Raw genomic sequence first — 15340 nt, 5'->3', positions numbered from 1 at the left:
GGCAGCCACCACCCACCTTGTTCCCATGGAGAAGAAAGGGCATCCCCATTCTCTCCCTCCCTCCTGCGAGAACCCCGCCCCCTCAGAGACTCTGCCCCTAGTGCTAGAGTCCAGCTGGCCTTCCCGTGGGCACTGTGCCCAGCGGGTGGGACCCCCATGGCTGGCGCTGGCACAGGCCTGAGATCTGGCCATGTTTCCAATTGTTTAGGTTTTTGTGTGGGTCCTGGAGGGTGGGGAAGATGCCAGGCTGGGGCTTTTGTACCCAGAGGGGTTTTAGGAATGGGTTGGGGGTGGCCCAGCTTCTTGCTGAGTTTTCTTTCTGTCTCTTTGGCTTAAAAGCAGAAATTCCCATCTGTATACCCCAGCCAAGGTCCCACAGGCTGAAAGACTGGGGGCAGGGGAACCACATAGCTTCAGTCCCTAGTAGCGCCAGGCCTGGAGGAGGGGCCACGTAGCCCATGGTGCTGGATCCTCTACCCTCAGGGCACCAGTCACTGAGGAAGGACTTGAGGCTCCCTGGGGTGAGCGTCATTTCCTTCATATCGCCAGCAGGGGGCGCTGCCTTCCCACAGACAGGGCCTTGTCTGCCTGTGTCCGGTGGCTCAGCTCAGAGCACACCCAGGGCAGACCCCAAGGGTCTGGGCTGCTTGGCTATGCCCTCCATCCAAGGCTCCAGCCCCACCTCCTGGCAAAGTGGTGGGTCAGGGTCTACTGTGGTCTACAGGGCCTGGGTGCACCTGGTAGTACCGTTGGGGCAAAATGAGGGTCCCTGAAAATGCATCTTGGGACCTCTCCCAGGCTGTCACAGACTCTGGTCTGCAGGGGCCAGGCAGAGCCAACTACAGAGCACATACCAGGTCCTGGTTCACTCCACCCCTGCCCTGACCCCACCAGGAAGCTAGGCACAGAGGGGGTGCGTGACCTGCCTGAGGCCACACAGCCCTCGGGCAACAGAGCCAGGGTTCAAATGTAAGGGGCAGTGCAGGCTGTGCTCCTAACTGCTGCCTGTGCTGCGAGCACGAGGAAGCAGGGTCTGTGGTGGCCAGAATGCCTGTGCCCTGCCTAGGGTCAGAGTGAGGGCCCAGGGCAGCTCATCTGCCAACTTTTCAAAAGAAGCCAGAAGCCCAAACAGAATTTCGTGTGAAAATTTCCAATATTTAAAACATTGCTTTGGTCAAACATTCTGCCTGCAGGCCAGACCTGCTCTCAGGCTCTGGTTTGGGACTGAGGATAGGGACACTGAGTTTCAGAAAGGGCCTTGGAGATCATCTAGCACTTTCTGTGACAATGGAAATGTTCTCATTTCCATTGCAGTAGCCACTAGCCACAAGTGGTTTCTAAGCACTTGAAATGTGGCTACTGTAACTGAGGAACTAAATTTTTCTTTAGTTAATAATTTAAATGTAAACAGCCACACGTGGCCCGTGGCTACCACAATGGACAGTGCAGATCAAGAGCATCTGGAAATGTGGCGGTTTGGGATTGCCACAATGAGCAGGCGCTGCTGGGCGGGCAGAAATGCTAAATTTCCTGTATGTGCTGGACAGTACGCACAAGAGACCTACCCTCCCTCAACGGGGCTCCTCGAGCACCTGCCCCAAGTCCAACCGGTCAATTGACTACAGGCCAAACAGAGGCTCACTGGGGCCTGGCGAGGCTAAGGCGGAAACCCAGGCCTGAGGCATCCCCAGAGTGGGTGGGGGAGAACCGGCCCGCAGCCAGCTCCTGGGCTTCTGGCCCAGGCCCGGGGGTGGGAACCGCCTGGGCTGGGTGACCCCCACCTGCCACAGGCTTGGGCCTGTTCCCTGGGACCCCCTTCCCAAGGGGAGACTATACAGGAACCCTGTGCCATTGCCCCGAGGTTGAGGGGGAGGCTGACTCTGGTGGTGAGCCCACCCCTCTCCTCACCAGGCAAATGAGGCTTGTGGACAATAGGACAGGGAGGGCCCCACCTGCCCTATCTGCTCCTGGCAGATCATGCCAGGGCCTCACACTGGCCCCTTTGGGGTCTCCTGAGCTGTACAGTTGGGGACAACTGCCAATGCTCAGACTGGGGGGTCCTCCTCAGGGAAGGAAGACTCTGGTTCCAGGTCTGGAGTTAGGGACAAAGGCTGCCCCAAGGGGGCTCCCCGGCACCTCCCCACAGGTCCCAGAAATGGGGGATCTGCTGCCAAGCACAGAGTGGCTTTCTCTGCTCACCCCTCCCTACTTCCTGAGCCAGGTCCAAAATTGATTAAAACTAAGTAAAAAGCGCTGCCCAGGGAATGACAAAATTGCTAAAATTCTCTTTTCTTCCCTCATTCTATTGTTCTCTCTCCATCTGGTGCTCCAGAGATCAGCTAAAGTCACTGGTTACTGTGGAAACCACCCCCGGCTGTACCCCCTGCGCCCACCCGTTGCAGCCGCCTGCCTGCCCCCAGGCCCAAGGGCTCCAGCTCCGCTTGTCCAGCTCCTGCTCCCCCAACCACTCCCAGACACACCTGCCTGCTCAGGGGCCCTGGACCCCCGCTGGGACTCCTTCCTCCTACCTCCTGGAGCCTAAGACACAGGGAACATGGGGGGAGACAAACTTTCCCTAAACTCTGACTTGGCCCCCAAACGTCCAAGCAAAGTGAGCAAAGAAAGTAAAGGAGGCAGCGGAAACAGGGTCAGCAGGGAGGGCTTGTGGCAGTGGTCCCCGGAGCGCACGACCGCAGAGCTGTGAGCAGCCCAGGCAGGCGGCAGGAGGGAGGGAGCGATGGGACCCTGAAGCCTGGTGCCAGCCCAGAGCTGGGAGGGGAGGCCCGCCTGCTGTCCCTTCCTCTCGCACCCCCTCCCGCCTCTGCCAGCAGGGCTCTCTCGGCCTCCCTGGCACAGAGCAGAGGGGGCTGGCTCCAGCCCCTGCTCGGAGCCATTGTTTTTCTTCTCAACACCCCCAAGTTCAAGTTCATCTGGGTGTTACATCATGTCTGGTTGCTCCTGGAAACCAGACGGGTCAGACGTGACTCTGGGGAAAGGGGGTGGGAAGCTGGAGGGGGTTGAAGTTCTCTTCCCCTCCCCTCCTTGCCACTAGGGAGCTCTGAAGTTTGAAGTTTGACAAAGTTTTTTGGCTTTTTTTTTTTTTTTTTTTTTTTTTTTTTGAGGGAAGGAAAGGAAAAGAAAAAAAAAAAAAAACAATCTCAAACCACACACACAACTTCCATCCACCAACTTTCTCTGGACTCAGGCCCCAGAACAGAGGCAGAGCAGGAGATGAGAGGTGGCCCCAGGGGCTCTTGAGAGAGGTGGATTTCCCAGGGCTGAGGACACCTCCAAGGCGGTGTTTTTGTAAAATGTGCAAAAGAAAGATCTTTGCATGTTCTTTTTCAAAACCCTGGGCTGTAAAAGCCTCAGGCCCCCTAAAGCTGCCTCTGTCCTCCTCCTGAGATGGGTCTTCCCTGTGCCCCCAAGGGCACTGGGCTCTGTGGGCACTGGCCTCTGGGGTCTCCACCTGGAGGGCTAAGAGTAGTCTTATGTCCTGCTTGCGACGGGGATCTGTCTCCTGGTGAGAACTAAGGGTGGTGTCAGCAGGGGATAGGAGCAAGGATGAGGTCTCCAGCATGCTGGCCTTCTCCCTAACAGGACTCCTGGAGACTTGGGTGAGGGGCCTCTAGGGTGGCGGCCTGCCCTGCCCTGCCCTGCCCTCAGTGCCAGTTCTGGGCACGCAGCCCACCAGGCCCTCTGTCCCTCCTCCACCCGTCACCCAGCCCACCCAAAGCCAGGGGAAAGGGGAGGGCTAGGGGCCAGGGCTTCCAGTCGGCGCAGGTGAAAGCAGTGAGGCAGACTCTATTCTCCTCCCGATGGGCCTCAGGCTTCCATCTTTGCTTCTACCAGGCCTGGCCCAGAGGGCCTCTAGACTTGGGTCCTTGGCCGCCTTCCCCAGGGCCAGGGCTGTCAGAGCTAATTATCCAATTAGCTGATTAGCCAGGGAGGCTGGGGGCTGCCTGGGGAGACAGGCTCAGCTGGGCGTGCAAAAGCCTGGGCCCTCCAGCCCCACCTCAGACCTCTCTCTCCCTGTTAGCCCCAAGGACTCCAGGCTCTTCCCTAACACCAAGATGCCCCCCAACCCTGACTACTCCCCTGGTCCCTGCATCCAGGTGGTGGGCAGGGTCTCCTACCTGAGACTGCTGTGGGATGTTCAGAAAGTTGCCGTCCCGGGGTCCGATGCTGACAAACCGGTTGGCAGAGGAGGCGCCTGTCGTTGCGAATGCTGTGGGGAGCAGGGGAGAGAGGGAGAGACCCTGTCAGGCCTTGGGGCCCACCTGGGCACTGCCCCTCGGGGCTGCTGAGAGAGGGAGAGACTGAGTTAGACCATGCTGCCTGAGTTTAGGCTGGCAGTGGGAAGGACGGGCCAGAGGGGCATCTGAGCTGAAGGCCAGGCTCCGAGCCTGCCCCCCACTACAGAGGGATACCCTCATCCTCTCACTGACCAGGAACACACACTACACCCCCGACACACACCCACTCAGAAGCCACAGTCTCAGCCAGGCATCCTTTTTCACAGCTGGGATGAGGGAGAGGCCCTGGAGGCTGAGACAAAAGTCTCTTGGACCCAGTTCCACCCGCTAGTGAGGCACTGGGCAGGGCTGGGGATAGCCCTGGTCCCCAAGTACCCTCAGTGGATAACCCTGCTTTCCCACTGGCCCCTCTCAGGTACTGAAGAGAGGGGGCCAGGGGAGGGTGGAGGCTTTGGCAGTCCGGCCCCACCCTGCTTCGGGAAGGCCTTCCCAGCCAGGCTACCTCTCCAACCTGGGTGGCCTAGCTAGATGCTACACCTCTTACCACTCTGGGCAGGCCCAAGGACCAGGCAGGCAGGCTTGGGGAACCCAAAGGGTGCCCAATGGAGGTCTGAGCCAGGTAGGGCAGGGTCAGAGAAGGGCCTAGAGCTGGCTGCCTGGCTTGGGCCCAGGGGTGGCAAGGCTCAGGCCTATGGCATTCTCCTCCTCTGACTGATGCACCAGGTCCAACAGGCCTGTGGTTCCAGGACCAAGGCAATAGAGGAGGAGGAGGCTGGAGAGCCTGGCAGAGCCCTAGGGCTCAGATGCCTGGGAGCAGCCATCCTGGGGCCCAAGGACAAAATGATCTCAACAGCCCTGAGTTCCTCTCAGGTTGTCCAGATGGAGCCCTGCTGGAGGGAACAGGCCCTGCACCCCCAGAAGGGAAGATGCCCCCAGAGGAGGCAAGGAGTGTCACAGGTTACCTGGAAGGCCCGCCGCTGCCCTGCACCAGACACACCCAGGAACTCCATGCTCACCAGATTCTGCCCACCTCTCTCCAGAAGTGGCCCCCGAACCCTGTAGCCCAGCTCCCATCCCCCACCCTGCCCACCTCCAATGACTGTGACTTCATGTCTTATGGTGGATGCAGATGGGAAGATGGCATGAAGAGGATGGAGAGGGGAAAAGAACTCAAACCACGAGAAAGGAGGAGAGACAAAGCGAGCGGAGAGCAGTGTGAGATGGGCCACCCCTCCCACCGCCACCGAACTGCCCTGGCCTGTGGCCTGCCCACCCCCAGAGCTGCCCACCCTGGCCCACAGACAGCACCCGCCCCATCCTCCTGTCCTTCACGCCGGGTCTACCTGGGACCTCTCGACTGATTTTTCTTCTTTTCCCTTTGACAAAATTTGTCATTGGTTTAAGAGGAAAAAAAAAGAAAAGAAAAGAAAAGAAAGAGAGACAGAGAGAGAGATGAAGTAAGCCAAAGCCCACAGCCCTCCCTCGTCCTTGGAACATCTAACCTGGGAAAGGAATTGCGGAGAAGGGACGGGAGAGGGATGGAAGGGGGGGGAAAAAAAGAGGAACAACGAGAAACCAAATGTGAGACTGAGGGGGAAGGGGTCGGGGCTGGCCTGCTGCGTCTTTGAGGCCCAAGGGCCCAGGGATGGAGGTGAGGGGCAAGGCAAAAAGGGGATGGTGGTGGCGTCGCCTTGTGGTTACATTTGATTTTCTTGGTGTGGGGGGAACAACGAAACAACAAAAAAATTAAAAAACAAAAACAAAAAACAAAAAACAAAAAACAAAAAACAGCAATCAGGCATGAAGATGGCATGGCTGTGCCTCCCCGCCCCCTCCCACCCCCGCCAGCACCCCTGGCCTGCGCGCCCCAGCTGTGCTCTCCCTCCCGCCCCCCAGAGGGGCCTGGGCCAGGGGCCCCGGCTGGGAGCAGCGGGCAGGGGGCTCGTGGGGTGCTGGCTGGTGCGACTGAGGCCCGGGAGGGAGGCTGTGGTTGGGGGGCTCGGCTCTGCTCTTGTCCATGGTGCTCTGGGTTGGGGGGCTTTGGTGGTGGGGAGGGGGAAGGCTTTTCTTTTTGCAGTGGAGACTGTTTGGACGGGCCGGGGACGCTGGGCGTTGTGGTTTCGGTTTCATCGTCCACTTACAAGGTGATGGAGGAGTCAAGGCGGCGCCGTCTGGGGCAGTGCTGGTGGATTTGGAATCAGGCATAGGAAGGGGCACAGGTCTGGCCACTGGAGGCGGCGGCGGTAGCAAAAATGACCCCGGGACTTTGCCCTGGCCGCTACCGTTGGGCTGCGAACAACATAAATAGAGTGACGCATGAAGGCACATCACACACAGACACACGCTCCCCTGCGCGGCCGCGCCAGCTCGCTCCTGAGAGCGGGCGCTCCCGGTGGAAGATCCAGGATTGGGTCCTCTCCTCCAGGGCACAGGATGGGTGAGGGTGTAAGGCCTCTATTTGGTCTCTCAGGTGTTTCTCTTTTTTTTTTTTTTTTTTTGGTCCTCTTTTGAAGTTGTGGGAGGGAGGGAGGGGGTGTTCGACGGGTGGTTTGTTACTTCTTAGGGAAAATGTTTTAGGTACCAAAATGTGCCACCTAGCAAATACGTGCAGCTGCACCTAGAACTCTCACACTCCTGAAGACCATCTCCTACAGCAGGAAAGATAAGCGCGCTCACCCTGCTCCCCCAGCTCCCCAAAGCACATGCCTTCCTGCCTCTGAGGGCTGTCGGGCTGAGCTGGTTCACCTAACCAAGGACGGCAGGCCTGCCAGCACCCACCCCACAACATGTCCTCAGGAGGCCACCAGAAGTTGAGGAGCTCGTCCTCAGCTCCAGCAGCCTGGGTCCTCACTGCCTGTGGGTGGTAGGGTGCTGACCTGTTCTCTCAAGAATGGCCAGGGAAGAAAATCCGTCGCTGCCAGCTCTAGTGCCCGTGAGGTTCTTCAGGAGGACTTCCCTGTACAACGCCCTCAGACGCCATGGATGCTCGGCTGCCAGGATACATTCCTTGTCCTTTATGCCCTCATTTGCTTCTAACTGGATTTTCTCCTCCAGGCCCTGTGCATGGCCTTGCGTGGGTTGGCCTTCTGGCTTCAGGACACATAGGTGCCAAAGGACAGACAGAGGCGCCCCTGCCTCTCCCAGGCAGGTTCCTTGGAGAGACCTCCCTGGAGGTTTGGGCACACACCTCCTGCTGCTCTGAACAGGACCCTGATGACCACTGCAGCGTGGGCTCAGGAAGGCCTGGCCTGCGCTCTTCATCCGAAACCAGCACCTCTCCTGTGGGATAGAGTTCCGCCCTTCCGGGCACCAATAGAGTTCCGCCCTTCCGGGCACCCGGATGCGAGACCCAGAGAGGATCCTGTGTGCTCCTCCTCCTATCGGTGAGCAAGCCCCGAGGAGCCCATCCCCTTGATGTCTCCAGCCAGTGCCTCGTTCTGTCCTCACAGATTTCAGCTGGACGATGACAATGAGCTGGTGTATGGGGCTCCCCTGTGCTGAGACTGTGCTTATCAGCTCAGGACCCTCAGTGTCCAGCCCTGGACCAGGTGCTTTAGTTCTGTTGTGTAACCCCTGACCCACCCCAGAAAGCATCAGTTCTCACCCAGGGGTAATTCTGTCCCCCTCAAGGAGACACTGGCAATGTCTGGAGACACTTTCAGTTGTCACAACAAAGGGGCTGGAGGGGCTGGGTGGAGGCCAGGATGCTCCTCGACATCCTGCGGTGCACAGGACAGCCCCAACAACAAAGGATCATCAGTCCAAGCATTAACAGGCCTGCCCTGGGAAGCCTTGCCACAAAGGAAGCTCTATTCTCCTTATCTCACAACTGAGGAAACTGAGGCTCTGGGCCATTAAATGGTTTATCCTAAGTCACCCAGCTGCAACTGGCCAGACCTGGAATTCACAGCCATGTCTGCCTGACTCCAGGGATGCTAGGATTCTTTCCACCAGGCTCATCAATCCTCTCCCCCAAATCCACATCAGCTCAGGTTTCTCCAGTCCTCTGAAACCTTCCACGGCCCCAGCTATACCCAACATGAAGTCCAATCTCCTCAGTTGGGCATTCAAGGCCCCCACGGATGCCTCTACTGGTCCAGCCCCTACCGCCCCTCTGCACTTCCCATTCCAAACTGACTGGGGTTTCCAGAACACAGGCCGAGCAGGCAGGACTGCACGCTGGCTTGCTGCAAAGCTCTCTGTATGAAAGACTATTTCCCACACCCTTCAAGACCTGCTCAAAAAACGCTGTCCCCTCTGTGGGGACCAGCCAGATCCCCTGAATCACAACCTATCTTTCTCTGCCCTGTTTCTCTAGGACATTCTTGATCTCACTGGAACCTTCAAAACAGGCCACTCCCCCATCCCTGCCAGCTCCCCAACAAGTCGGCAGAAGCATGCAGCACTCAAGTACCACTAAGCATGTGGGATCGACTTGTCCTTCCTGCTGCACTTTAAAGTCACGGAAGCCCAGGCTGGCCTGTGCAGCCGCGCCCTTCTGAACTCTGGCTTCTCTGCCCACTGTTTTTTTACCACGATGACCAGCATCTAGGTCTGACACACTGTCCCTCTAAATGGTTCCTTTGACCCATTCCTGCCCACTCCAAGGGTGACAACTCTCAGTGGCCCTTGACAAAAGCAAACAGTGGCTGCTGGTCCCCATATGTGTCATGGGCTGGAGAACTTTTGTGCAGGTGTTGTTTTGGAAAGGGACCCTTAGTTCCAGGTAACAGTGCAGGTCAGAGCGTGGGGGTTTGCAGCGCTGCAGAGAAAGGTGATGCGACGCCTCCCCTCATCTCCATGCCTGCCTAGAAGGAGGGAATGGGACGGTCTGATCACAGCCTCACTCCTCCTCTCCAGGTGTCCCGAGCTCAGGCTCCCAGGGGACTGGGACACAGAGGCCTTCCAAGCAACCACAGGACGGCCTCTGCCTTCCTCCAGCTTCAGAGCCTGTCTCCCCGAGGAGTATCTAAATCGTTAATCCCACCCGATAATGCTAATCCCCGCCTGATATGGCCAGACATTGAAACCTGCTGATTTACAACATTCAGTTTCTAGATGTAACTTCCAACCAGGCTGGCATGTCTCAGCTCTGATTGGGGTACAGTTGAGGTTTTAAAAACCTCAAGGTCTTGTGACTGTGCAGTGCCTTAAAACCTCAGGAGTTAGGAGCTAGAAGGAGCCTGGAAGGTGGTATAGCTCCTCAATTTTTTTTTTTTTTTTTTTTTTTTTGAGATGGATTCTCACTCTGTCGCCCAGGCTGGAGTGCAGTGGTGCAATCTCGGCTCACTGCAACCTCCGCCTCCCGGGTTCAAGCGATTCTCCTGCCTCAGCCTCCCAAGTAGCTGGGATTACAGGCACCCACCATCATGCCCGGCTAATTTTTGTATTTTTAGTAGAGACAGGGTTTCTCCATGTTGGTCAGGCTGGTCTCGAACTCCCAACCTCAGATGATCCACCCACCTCGGCCTCCCAAAGTGCTGGGATTACAGGTATAAGCCACCACGCCCGACCAGCTCCTCACTTTCACCTTACAGATGAACACGTGGGCCTGGCTGTTCAGACATTGATGGTCAAGACTGAGCCAGGACCAGGCATCCTGCCTCCCGGAGTCATGCTCTCCCATTGGGCCCTGTGATTTCTCCATCATGTTCACTTGGCAGTCTCTTCCTTCTCCCTGAAACACAGCTAACCAGGCATCCTCTTAACTGCCCTTTGCATCTCCTCTGCATAGTGTCTCCACATGGCCTTGGCTGTTATTACCCTAGGGTCCAAGGCCATGGCTATAGGTGTGCCCTGGGAACCCTTCTGCAATTGTCTGTAAAATTCTGGGGTTTTTTTGTTTTTGTTTTTGTTTTGTACACAGAGTCTCACTCGGTCGCCCAGACTGGAGTGCAGTGGCGCAATCTTGGCTCACTGCAACCTCTGCCTCCCGGGTTCAAGCGATTCTTCTGCCTCAGCCTCCCAAGTAGCTGGGACTACAGGCACACGCCACCACGTCCAGCTAATTTTTTGTATTTTAGTAGAGAGGGGTTTTACCGTGTTGCCCAGGCTGGTCTCGAACTCCTGAGCTCAGGCAATCATCTGCCTGCCTCAGCCTCCCAAAGTGCTAGGATTACAGGTGTGAGCCACCGCACCCAGCCTAAAATTCTTCTATGCAGACATTTTCCTGCAAAACTGATCTGTGACTTCTGATTCTCAAGGAGGTTAGAAACAGCATCAGCATCACCTAGAAAGTTGGGAAAAATGCTAATTCTTAGTCCCCACCCCAGACCTGCTGAATCAGATGCTCTGGGGGTGAGGCAAAGCCATCTGTGTGTTAGCCAGGGCTCTAGTTGACTCTCGCGCATGCCAAGTCTGAGAAGCACTGCTTAACAGTGGCTGTAGTGCAAGCACAGCTGGGCGCTGCCACTCCCTACCCACTGGATCAGTGGCGGAGCCGGGCCCTCTGGCTCTCTGCAGCTATGCATCAGCCTCTTGTGTAGCACAGTGCTGTCTCTAGCCTCCTCCCAGAAGCTGGGCGTGGGCTCCATCAAGCAGGCTCCCCGCTGAGCCCCCTCTCCCTCTCTTCAGTACAACAGGCCACACAAGGAAACTCAGAAGTTGCTCCCCAGCTGGGCCACACTCCTTGCTTAATCAAGGTGCCTGTTTGTGGTGTTTTGTCCATGGTCTGCTTGGAGCAAGTGCCTGCCTCAGGAAGAGAAGCTTCTAGGCAAAATGAGTCCTCTGTCGTTTTTTTAAAAACTATGGCTCTATATCAGAGTCCTCAATCTTGAACAGTCAAGTCAAGGGAGAGGCTCAGGACCCAGCCCTCAGGACCAGAGGCTCAGAATGGCCAGGGGACTAAATGACCCACTTTCTCAAGGGTTCTGTGGTTAGGTTTGGCTCCTTGGCCTAACCTTGGCTGGTCTCTAGGCCAGCCTGAATTTGACTCCAAATCCTGGCTGCCTCGGTAGTTAAGAAAGCAGGTAAGGTAATGTTCCAGGCCTCTCTGCGGCATATCCCAGACCCCAGGCCCCTTGGGGGCTGGGCATAGGCTGGTAGCTCCCCGTGAACTCTGCTGGCATCTCTGATGCAAGCACAGCAGCTGTCAGAGGTCAGGTCTGCTCTTCCCTCCATGGCCCTAAAAGTGGACAGAGCTTGTCCAGAGAGAGGTGGGCGAAGCTACCAGTACGCTAAGGAGCTGCAGAGTCAGCCAAGAGAAACCCTCGACGGGCAAAGGGAGAAGGGAGACGAGGAGGAAAGGAGCAGGAGGGGAACAGGAGGGAGGGAAGAGGACTGGCTTCCCTTAGGGACAGAGTGAGGAGGCGGAGCCACGGCCCCGCCGCAAATCAATACACCAGCACTTAGCAAATGCTCGCTCTGCCAGAGCACACCAAGGCAGCACGGGGCTGGTGGCAGCAGGCAGCCTCTGGTGTGGGCTTCCGGGATGCCTTTCCCCACCACAGCCCTTTGAGCATCCTCCCTGCCTGACCTCTCGCAGCAGGCTTCCAGGCTGGGAGGGCTGGCTACAGAGGAGCTAGAGCTTCTCCTATTACAGCATGCTGCTGAGGCTCTGGATTTTTCCCAGAGGTCTAGAAACCTCCACATTCCAACCAGGGACCGTTGTCCCACTGAAGGGTCATCTCTGGCCCACCACCTCCTGGGATCATTCTTTCGCTGAGCAACCCTGAGTTTCTGTCAGTGACAGAGAAGGGCTCTGGGGGGAGCCAGTGTGTCTCCCAGGGCTGAGGAGCAGCAGGGTTTCACTCTAGAACCAGGACCGTCCTGGGAACCCTTTGTTAAAAGTTCTGCCAGCAGGAGTCTCCGTGGCAGCTATGTGGATCGGGGCTTTCCCTTGACACAGTGCTCCTCACTAGGGATGGTCTTGCCCTCCTGGGCACACTGAAATCTGGAGACTTTTTTTTATTATCAAGACTGGGGAGGAGGAGGTGCTCCTGGCATCTAGCAGGTGGAGGCCAGGGATATTGCTCAACATCCTACAGAGCACTGGATGGTCTCACACAATAGTGAATAAACAGCCCCAAATGTCAACAGTGCTGATACTGGGGAAACCCTGGTCTAAAATCTAGCAAATCCTTGCAGCCCCGAGGTTTAAGAGGAGCGCTGGGAGGTCAGGGCCCAGATCCAGGTTGGATCATCATGAGTTCACTCCTGCTGAGGGGGCAAGGACCATGGGAAAGGCAAGGAGCCTGACTGAGCAAGGGGGCCCAGATGCTGCCCCCACCTCTCCGGAGCATGATAGACAAGCCCTGGCATAATACACAGACCCCCGTCCCCAGACCCAGAAAATCGAGGCGTTTGGTACTACCAGCTCCCTGCTGCTCCAGCCCCAGGTGGGCTCCTGGCTTTTGGGCCCTCTCCCTGTGAGCCCTGAGACAGACAGATAGATGTGGAGATGAGGCTGTAGCCGGGCTCCTGGGGCCCTCTGGACTCACCTGTCCGGTGGCCTGGCCCGAGCCATCCGAGCACACAAACTGCACAAACTCCTTCAGTGAGTCCTGCCCGTGGTGGTGGTGGTAGCGGATGGTCGGGTGCGTGAAATACGGGCTCGACTGCTGGATGATGGACGTGGAGGGGAAGTGCAGGGCTGATGCTGTGGCCCGGGGGCTCCCTGCATGCACGTGGGCAGGGAAAAAAGGGCGTCAGGGCCAAGGAGGCAGCCAGTGGGAGGGACAGGAGAGGAGGGGAGCTGCCGGTCAGAGGGTCCTGAGGATCCTGAGCAGGTAAGGCAGCCGCCACAGGCACAAAAGTTAAGGCGGCACAAGTCAGTCAGTCATCAGGATCCATGATGTTTTAATGCAATACAAAAATAATAATAATAATAATAATCAAATAGGCAAACTAGGGTCCAAAGGCCAGCCATTTGTTTTTGTAAATAAAGTTTGATCACAACCAGCGCTGGGAGATTAGGATGAGGCAGATGAGGCAGGGTAGGATCTTGTCTTTATTTTATTTGGCTTTTTAAAAAAGTGTTATTATTATTATTTGAGACAGGGTCTTGCTCTGTCATCCAGACTGGAGTGCAGTGGCACAAACACGGATCACGGCAAGCAATCCTCCTGGGCTCATGCAATCCTCCCGCCTCAGCCCCCCAAGTAACCAGCACTACAGGTGCACGCCACCAGGCCTGGTAGATTTTTGCTTTTTTTTTTTTTCTAGAGATGAGATTTTGCCATATTGTCCTGTTTAATCTCAAACTCCTGGGCTCAAGTGATCTGCCTGCCTTGGCCTCCCAAAGTGCTGGGATTACAGGCATGAGCCACTGTGCCCAGCCTAAAGAATTTTTTTTTTTTTTTGAGACTGAGTCTCGCTCTCTCACCCAGGCTGGAGTGCAGTGGCGTGATCTCAGCTCACTGCAAGCTCTGCCTCCCGGGTTCACGCCATTCTCCTGCCTCAGCCTCCCGAGTAGCTGGGACTACAGGCGCCCACCACCATGCCCGGCTAATTTTTTGTATTTTTAGTAGAGACAGGGTTTCACCGTGTTAGCCAGAATGGTCTCGATCTCCTGACCTTGTGATCCGCCCACCTCAGCCTCCCAAAGTGCTGGGATTACAGGCGTGAGACACCGCGCCCAGCCAGTATCTTTTAAATAGAGACAGGATCTCGCCCTGTCATCCAGGCTGTAGTGCAGTGGCATGATCACAGCTCACTGCAGCCTCGAACTCCTGGCCTCAAGCAGTCTTCCTGCCTTGGCCTCCCAAAGTACAGCGATTACAAGCATGAGCCACCGTGCCCAGCCTCAACATTTTAAACCATTTTAAACAAAGACATGGCTGAGTGCTGTGGCTCATACCTGTAATCCCAGTGCTTTGGGAGGCCAAGGTGGGAGGATCACTTGATCCAGGAGTTGGAGGTCAGCCTGGGAAACATAACAAGACCTCGTCTCTACAACAAACATTTAAAAATTAGCCAGGGTGGCACACAGGAGGGATCACTTGAGTCTGGGAATTCAAGGCTTCAGTGAGCTATAATCGTGCCACTGCATTCAGCCTGAGTAATAGAGCAGGAAACTGTCTTTGAAAAAAGAAAAAGAAAAACAAACAAAAAAACTGGTGTTTGCTTATCATACCTTTTTTTTGCAATAGTTTGGATTTTAAAACATATTCCATTAAAATATTATTTATCTTGATGACTGAGTTTTTGATACTTGCTGACACTCTGCACCTAAGGTGAGTGCCTCACTAGCCCTGCCTTAATTCAGGCCCTGGGTGGGAGACTGGGTGGGGGACAAGAGGAGGCAGAGGGTTCCCTGGGGCTCTGGATGAAGACAAAGCCAGCATCTGCTCAGGATGGCCATCTGACATATGCACACACATCTCCTGAGTGCGAGCTGGTGTGCACCCAGCCACCGCCACCTAGGCGGTGTTCTCATGTGCTCAGCCTCATCACTCACACACGTGTCCTCACATACGCGTCCTTGCACACGCAATTCCCAACCCAGAGCAGGCCCCAGCTCTTCCTCCTCCCGTCTGTTTCCAATCAGCTCGCTCTTGCTCTCGGTTTCATTAGGGGGCTGAGGAAACTTGGCTTCTCTCTGGAGTTCATAAAAGCTGAGGTGGAGCCGGAGGAGCCAGGCCTGCGCCCTCCTGCTGCCTGTGTAGAGGGCCTGGGCTCCCCACCCCCACCTTGCGGCCACCACACCCTGCCCCAGCACTGGCTGCCTCTGGGCTCCCAGCCAGGAGGCCCCAAGGAGGAAGCCAGGAGGTAAACCTCCTCATTTTCTGTGTCCTACATACGAGCCCAGGAGATGGCAGGCGGACATAGGGCCATATCCAGAAAAAGTCCAGGCCTCTTGCTGCCAGGTGGGTGCCCAGAGAGGGAAGAAGAAAGTGAAGGAGTGACAGGGCTGAGGTCTCAGCTCCCACAGCCTCCTGCCTGATCCTATCTCCTCAGGGCGATCTAGGTGTTCTCATCCTGAGCACCTTCTCAACTGGGACACTGAAGTCAGAGAGCAGCCCCACGGCAGTGAGCAGTTCCTTTTCCTGGGGAGCAGCCCAGGTACCACCTGTCCCCTAGACCCAGCCCTTCCTTTCTAGAAAGCGGCAGGGAGGCCCAGACAAGGTAGCTACTTGCCGCAGGAG

General features: G+C 56.4%; 1 protein-coding gene across 15 annotated transcripts in view; it reads right to left on the bottom strand.

Annotated features, from left to right (window-relative positions):
- Positions 1-15340, bottom strand: part of NFIX (nuclear factor I X) — a 103436-nt gene that overhangs the window by 4283 nt on the left and 83813 nt on the right. For 7 of the 15 annotated variants that reach the window (XM_016935214.3, XM_063801275.1, XM_054672916.2 and 4 more), the window contains 3 exons: positions 12695-12870; positions 6398-6545; positions 4137-4228 (listed from right to left, as the gene is read on the bottom strand). In XM_016935214.3, coding sequence (XP_016790703.1) covers positions 4137-4228; positions 6398-6545; positions 12695-12870 — 416 coding nt within the window. The remainder of the gene's footprint in view (positions 1-4136; positions 4229-6397; positions 6546-12694; positions 12871-15340) is intronic. The other 8 variants (XM_063801276.1, XM_063801278.1, XM_063801279.1 and 5 more) reach the window with 2 other exon arrangements.

The sequence above is a fragment of the Pan troglodytes genome, chromosome 20 (assembly GCF_028858775.2).
Source record: "Pan troglodytes isolate AG18354 chromosome 20, NHGRI_mPanTro3-v2.0_pri, whole genome shotgun sequence".
NCBI classification, from domain to species: Eukaryota; Metazoa; Chordata; class Mammalia; order Primates; family Hominidae; genus Pan; species Pan troglodytes.
This window is presented reverse-complemented; position numbering and strand designations above follow the sequence as displayed.